At 46.0% G+C, this 7,757-nt stretch overlaps 1 protein-coding gene across 1 annotated transcript in view; it reads left to right on the forward strand.

The window, feature by feature from the left end:
- The window catches only part of ING2 (inhibitor of growth family member 2), an 11,820-nt gene extending 4,196 nt beyond the window's left edge, over nt 1-7,624 (forward strand). Inside the window, exon 2 of the mRNA XM_019521817.1 lies at nt 6,765-7,624. Within this exon, the coding sequence (XP_019377362.1) occupies nt 6,765-7,476 (712 nt within the window). The 3' untranslated portion in view covers nt 7,477-7,624. The remainder of the gene's footprint in view (nt 1-6,764) is intronic.
- Nucleotides 7,625-7,757: the final 133 nt, after the last annotated feature.

A 7,757-nucleotide genomic window follows, 5' to 3' on the forward strand; every position in this document is an offset into this window, starting at 1 on the left:
GCACGTTCGAGGCAGCGCGTGGGGGGGCGGTGCTAGACCCCCCCCGTGCTAGTGCCACTGCACATTTGCCACTCCCCCCCACCCCTCCCGCCGGTGCCTCAGTCACGAGGCACTTGCCTGAAGCCCCTTGCTGATGTGCTGACCCGGCCCCCCCCCAGTCCCGTCTCTCCTGAAACACCTCGGGGGCGGGGCGGCTGCCTAGGGTCACCTCTGTGCCCGGCTGGGCAAGGATGCGATGGCCCCCTGAGCCGCCCGTCCCTGCTAGGTGAGCAAGCTGGCCCCGGGTCAGGAACTTCAGATTAACCAAAGGCAGCACTTTTCCTATAGCGGCTGGCTTGGGCATGGGCCCAGGAGCACTGGAGCTGATGTCCCACTAGGTCAGAGCAGGGCTGAGGCAAATCCTAGGAGGAAAAGGGCACGGGTGTCTGTGGAGGCCACAAGCGAGGGGCTCGGCCTCTGCATTGGAGCCTCCTTGCTCAACCTTGGAGGTTGCAAGTAGGAGAGGAGCAGGGGGGAAACCCCAGTCGGGCCCAGCTTGCTCTCCCTTTCAGCCTCCCCTCTCTGCCACTGTATGGCACGGGGCTAGACAAACCTGTGGTCTGACCCAGCCATCGGTAGCTCCTGTGCATGTATGTGCTCTAAGTTGGTAGCAGAGGGGAATGGATCAGAGGAAAGTCAGGCTGGGAAGAACCTTGGAAGGGCTAGTCCAGTTCCTTGCTCCAGGCAGGAACATCCCTGGCCCAACCATCCTAACAGCTGTGGCCCATTTCTCATCTTGCTTTTAAGTTCACTCCTAAATCTGAATGGAGGAGAAGGAAGAAAACATTTTCAGTGGTTCTCCACTCCCTAAAGGATGTTGATAGTGCTTTCTCCTTATACCCCTCTTCCCCTGAGCCTCCTACGCTGTGCTGTCTCCCTGTAGCCTGGTTGATGTGCCACTGAATGGCCAGATGCATCCAGGCTGGGCTCTCTGAATGAAAAACTCACTTGAACACTTTTCCGTTTCCAAAAGCTGTTCCTTTCCTTTGTATGAAGTAGGAATAATGTCAGTGTCAGCATGCCTGAAGATGCAGGTGGGATTCATCATTATAGTGACGGCTGTAATTATGCTGCACTGTATATTTGATGATGTGTTGACTTAACATAGTACTTGGTCAGATGTCCAGAATGCCCTTTGTAATCAACTGAATAACTGCTGTTATGTTCAGGCCATTTTTTCTACAAAATATGAGCTCCCTCTATACCAGGGGTGTCAAACTCTCACCTGGGCTGGATTTGACCCACAGGGCTCCTTGCAGGCACATGGTATGCAGTGGTGGCTGCAGCTCTGGCTCCTGTTGATATACCCCATGCTGGAGCCACTGCTGTGTGCACTGTGCTGTACTGGCAGCTCTGGTTCTGGCACAGGGTATACAGCAGCAACTCCAGCATGGCATGGGGGTGAGGCAGCAGTAGTGGTGATGGGCAAAGCAGCCAGAAGGGGACCAGGGCTGTATCAGCACTTGCTCTCCTGCTGCCAATTGCCCAGTGTTCACTGTGGTCCAAGGGCCCAGATTCTCTGGCAGGCCACTACCCTGGCCACTCCCCCAACTTCCAGTGGCCTCTCAGTCCAGATGGTGCAGTTCCCCAGGCATTCCATGTGAAATCCCTGCTTTAAATGATTGATTTGCTGTAATGAGTTGGATTCCCTCTTTACTTAAACCAGAGTAACCATTGTGTTTCTGCTAAAGCAGCCTGTAGTACAACACTGCACTTAAATCTTTTCACTTGTTCTGGATTGCAATTTAGACCTGGATTTAAAAAAAATCTTTTAAGCTATTTAGCTCTAAAGCCCATCCTTTCTAGTTAAGCCTAGAAGTGACAGTTTGTTACTTCTTTCTCTCTTCCGTCTTTCAGTCAATAATAGTGGTACACCGATGTATCAATCCAATATTGGATTGGTACAGATATTAAAAAAAAAATATATTGGATATCGGCCTTAAGTGGCTGGTAATTGGGCTAATAAATGCCCGTGCTGCATGCAGCCTGTATGCAGTGAAGAGACAGCCTGCAGTGTGGAGAGCTGCCTCCAGCTGATAAGTCTGGGGGGAGAGGGAGGCTGGGGCAGGGGCAAGTGCTGCCTAGTTTGGGCAGGTGGGCAGAGGATGAAGCCTCAGCTTGTCTGGGTTGTGGGATAGAGCAGGGCTCGTCCATGGGGTGCAGGGCAGGCGGAGGCAACTCCTGCTGCTGCATGCAGCTCATACTCTGGCTCCCGCTGCTGCTGCTGTCACTTGTCCAGGAGGGCACAGTGTGGGGGAGGGGGGCAGGTGTCCCTGGATCTGCATGGGGTGGAGCAGGCTGGGGCTGTTCCCAGCAAAGCCTGGGCTGGATGGGGTGCAGGGTGGGTGGCAGTGCCGCTGGGAGTGGGGGCTATGAGAGGGCTGTGGTGAATTTTGGGGTGCTTGCAGCTCTCTCTGTAGCCCCCTCCCAGTGGTGCTGCCTCACACCCCGTGTAGCCCAGGCTCTGCTGGGAACAGGCCCCAGATCTGTGCAGGGTGAACTGGGGCTGGGGCAATTCCCAGTGGAGCCTGGGCTGGGTGGAGCAGGGGGTGGTGGTGCTGCTGGAAGGGGGCTACAGGGGGGGCTGTAGCCACCCTGACATTTGCCATAACCCCCTCATAGCCCCCTGCTCCCAGCAGCATCACTACCCACCCCACCCAGGCGGCCCAGGCCCCATGGGGAACAGCCCCTGCCGCAGCCTGCCCTACCCAGTGCAGATCTGGGGGCACATGCTCTTACTCTTCCACCCCCCCACCCATGTCCTCCTGGATGAGTGACAGCAGCAGTGGCAGGAGCCACCTCACCCTCTCTCTGCACCCCCTGGATGAGTTCTGCTCCATCCCACCCCCCCCCCCAGATGAGCTGCAGCTTCCTCTCGTTGCCGGCCTGCCCTCCCTGACTGGGCAGCGCATGTCCCTGCCTCCCTCCCTCATGGCGGGGCCTTGACCTGACCCCCCTCCCCCTTCTGCCACACCAGACTTACCTGCTGCAGGTAGTGTATTGGATATCGGATTGGTATCAGCCAATATGCCTCCTTAAATATCGGCTATTGGTATCAGTCTCAAAAATCTATTGGTGCACCCCTAGCTGATAATATACCAAGCTATCACTAAGAGGGGAAGTATCAATCCTTATTCACAAGAAGCTACCCTACAGGATATTATGTAGCTTTAGTTAACATAAGAATGGTTTAAATGGTCTTTAATTTTGGCATATTATTGAGGAATCAGACCTCAGCGGTAATGTCTTTTATTAGGCCAATTAGATAATTGCAAAAAATATATATATTTGCAAGCTTTCAGACAAATTAACCCTTCCTCAGGCATCAGAGAATTCAAGGATTGTAAAATTTCTCCTAGGTGGAACTGAAAATTCATATTTTACAGGAGAGCTGAAGGTGTTATAAAGTCTCATGGTTGAAATAGTTCAGTTTGTGCAAATTAGGTTCAGATAAAAGTTAGAACAGTCTTTTTACCTCTCTGTTGTCTGATGTCAAGTAGGATGTTGAATTACGTTTCCTTCTTGTTATGATGTTTCATATTTCACAGGAGGATGATGTGATAGATGCTGTCCTGGGCAGGAAATTCTCTCCTGTTGGGGCACTTGGAGCTGTGTGAACATGCAGATTGAGCTGGAACAATAGGCAGGAGCCAGGGTGTCAGCTTTCAGGTTGTTCCAAGGTGGTAAATTTGTTTCCTTGTAAAATTATGAAGTTTTATACTATTAAGGTATTAAGCAGGCATTCCCTTGAGATGCCCATTGTAGCTATTACAAAAGTAAGTCTGTGCTCTCTTCCTTATCAGTTAGAAAGATAATGCATGAGAACAGGCTTTTATGTAAACTTTTTTAAGTTCTAGCAGTTTATAAAATGCTTACCTTGTTTGAGGATAAGCACTTAGAAGAGGCCTAGCTACTTAGAAGAGGCTTACTAGGTCTTTATTGAACCTCTCTACAACTAAACAAACTAGTTCTACAAGGAACCTTTTTTTTTTTTTTGGACTCTTACCTGTTAATTTCTGATCTTGTTGCCACGCATTAATATGTCGTTCTAGGCTGAAGGGTGGGTGGAGCATTAACTTAACTTATATTAGTCTTAACTTATTTTAGATTACTTGTAAACAAAAGGGTTTTTTTTAAAGCAATCTAACTGGATGGGGAAGCTGTTTCTTTAGGCTTTATCTGAGGTTAGTTTTCTAAACTTGGACCCCTGTTTATCCAAAGGTCTTACCTCTTCCCCACCCTTCAGGCATGTTTAGGAGGATGGGTGGAGAGGGTTACCTGTTTTGCTCATCATGATGCACTTGGTGGTGTGTATCTGCAGGCAAATGTGGAGCACCTTGTGTATGTACCTAGGGTACAAACTAAAATTCTGATCTTCAGCTTCCCCTTTTCCTTCTTTCATTTAGATTTTAATATTGGAGCAGGGAGTTGTTAGGCCTCTTTAGTTATACTGATACTTAGTGGAGAGACTGGAAGAAATACATTCCATCCCTTTCAATTGTAGAAATAAAGGTTTGTGTTTTCTGTAGCGTTGCACCCAGTATGTTTCAAATCATAGGACAGAAGCATCCAGACTTTTTTTTTTTTAAGGCCCTAGGCTTCCAGCCTTTTCAGTCCAAGGCCTGCAGTATTACTTTAAACCCCCCCCCCCCCGCTCCCAAAGGAAAAAGAGTCGTGGGATCCCTGTCAATACTGTTGGGGGCAATAGCTTGTCTGAATTGTGGCCTTTGTTCTTCTTGCTTCACCTGAATTAAAACAGAGGTTGCTTCTAGGTTCTGCTATGCAGGGACTCCTGTGAAATTGAGGTAGCCAGTTGCAGGTAGTTCCTATACTTTTTAGTCCCATAAAGCAGAAAGACAAATTCTAAATCAGAGAGAGTATAGATAAAGCTCTGCTTATTATCAACTGTTAATATGATCCCCCTGAAATCTGCAGGCTGTTTTAACCTGTTGGGCAAGGCTGCAGGCTGTTTCAACCTGTGCCAGGCAAGGTGGAGAATCTAGTAAGTGTATGCAACTGGTTTGTACCAGTGAATTGATGGTTTAGCAATTGTTTTGGGATGTCAGGAATCTTGGGAGGACAATAGTGCTGCAGGTTTCTGCTTCATATTAAGCTTGTCAATCACGGGCTAGATGCAGATCTCTTAAAATGGAAACTAGGTTGTGGCTCATAATTCTAGAGCAGATTCTATAGGTGTTGAAGTAGTGCACAATTCTGAAGCTCTGGGTTTAATTCAGTTGATTTAAACTGTTTGTATCAAGAAATCCTCTGTAGTTTGTCACCTCCCCCCTGCACTCAAACTTCAATAACATGTGGTCTGGCAGTATAGCTATGTTGGCAGAACTCCTGGTGTGGCCTCACTTATGTTGTTGGAAATATCGTACTGGTCTAGCTTGTGATGTTTTGGGAGGTGGCAAGGCAGCAGAAAGACCCCTTCTGGCCTGCACTGCATCTCAACTAAGAGACAAGGCCAGCATGACGGGTAGCAGGGGTTCCCGCTCAGGAACCGTGTCTAACAGTGCTGAGCTGTCATCAGATTCAGTAAACTCCTTGTCAGCATTTGATCCATTTAATGCTGTAGCAGGCCTTTGCCTTTTGTTTTGAATGCAAAGGTTCTGGGCTCACCATTGGTCTGGGGAAGGACACTTCACACAGAGGAAGAGAATGGAGGCTCAGTGCAACTTAAGCTCATATTTGAGTACAAAGTAAAAACAGCTGGCTTCTAAACCTGGCAGCCTTTCACCTTTTTACTTGACTAGAATAAAGTTGAACTTGTTTTTATAGGAAAAATCTTGCACTCAGGATTCTGTGCAGCTCATCTGAGAGAGCAGGAGAGATGATAGTGCATGACTGGCAAAAAAAAATGCAAATGCTTCTAGAAACTAAACAGTGAACTGTATTAGTGAAGTTATTTTTGTATTGTGATTAAAAGTATCCTGTGATGATACACCAGAGACATGGCTCCTACCCTGAAAAGTTCAGTCTATAGCCTTTTCTAAATAAGGGGGGGGGGTGTAGAACTTGTGTTAACATTGTAATGATACTTTTAAACAGGCCAACTGTAAACCAGTTCAAGTGGATCCCCAGAAGTATTTATATTTATCGTACCATGTAGAACTAAGCCTGATTTTCTTTTTAATAAAGGAAAGAAAAAAGATTATCTTTAGTAATGAGATTTTTTTACAGAACAGGGGGGTGGTTGAATATTCTTAATATGCCTGTTATTCCTAGATGTTGAAGTGGCCACTTGTGTTGTGTCATCAAAAATATATAATGCAGCCATGTCAATGGTATAGAGCAGCACAGTACATTATTACTGTTCATTGCCAGAAATGAGCCATATGCTACTTATAACTGGCTGGACCAAAATTCCTGGCTTGTCAGTTGAATCTTGGAGACTCAAATTATTGAAGCCTAGTAAGTACCAAGATTAATTTTTGTTAGCTGTGTACAGGGTTATACAGTGTTCTGAAAAGCCTTATTTTCTTCCTTAGAACTTGGAAGAATTATTTTGCAAGAGATTGTGATATATATTGGTCACTTGAAATCGGCATTCCATTCTTGAGTAACTTGTCTATCATTAGCACTAAGAATTAGTACTCTTCCTCTGGCATGTGCTTCTAACTGAAGATATTGTATCAAGCAAACTGGATTGCTGTTCAAAACATTTTGAGGATGTTCTGGGGTGTTTTTTTGTTTGTTTTGGGGTTTTTTTGATGCATAAGCCGTTCCCAACTGAGAACTATTCTGTTTATTTCTTCTTTTGTAGAGGCATTAAAAGAAATAGATGATGTCTATGAGAAATACAAAGCTGAAAATGATCCCGTTCAGAAGAAACGCTTGCAACAGCATCTTCAGCGAGCACTAATCAACAGCCAAGAGCTTGGAGATGAGAAGATTCAGATAGTTACTCAGATGCTCGAACAGGTAGAGAATAGGGCCCGGCAAATGGAGACCCATTCTCATTGTTTCCAAGATATGTCTGAAAATGAAAAACCTTTAGAAAAGGCAAAGGTGGAAACTTGCCAACCAGAGAGATCTTCACGTAGGCCTCGTCGCCAGCGAACCAGTGAAAGCCGTGACCTGTGCCATATAACAAATGGGATAGAAGACTGTGATGATCCACCTAAAGAGAAGAGATCCAAATCTTCCAAGAAGAAGAAGCGCTCCAAAGCCAAACAAGAAAGGGAAGTTTCACCTGTAGAATTTGCAATAGATCCCAATGAACCAACCTATTGCTTATGTAACCAAGTGTCTTATGGAGAAATGATAGGCTGTGACAATGAACAGTGCCCTATTGAGTGGTTTCATTTTTCATGTGTTGGACTTACCTATAAACCAAAGGGGAAATGGTATTGCCCCAAGTGCAGAGGAGATAATGAGAAAACCATGGACAAATGTACTGACAAATCAAAAAAGGATAGGAGATCGAGGTAGTGAATGCAATTCATGTTTTAAAGAGTTGCGTATTTTATATATAAAAAAAAAAAGTTTAATTTACAGAAAAATGTTTTAAGAAATGCATAAGACTATGCAATAATTTTTAATCTATAGTATTAATGGGGTATTAAAGGCTGTTGTACTTTGTTCTCTAACATTCTGCACTGAATAATTGAACAGGGTGGCTTCAGAACTGCACAAAGAGAATTACCAACTTTGGTGTTCTGGTTTCAGTTTAACTCCAGTAGCATTTTTAAGTCCCGCAGCCCCCCCCCCCC

This window comes from Gavialis gangeticus, unplaced genomic scaffold (genome assembly GCF_001723915.1).
Source record: "Gavialis gangeticus isolate Ggan-Ray unplaced genomic scaffold, GavGan_comp1, whole genome shotgun sequence".
Taxonomy (NCBI): Eukaryota; Metazoa; Chordata; order Crocodylia; family Gavialidae; genus Gavialis; species Gavialis gangeticus.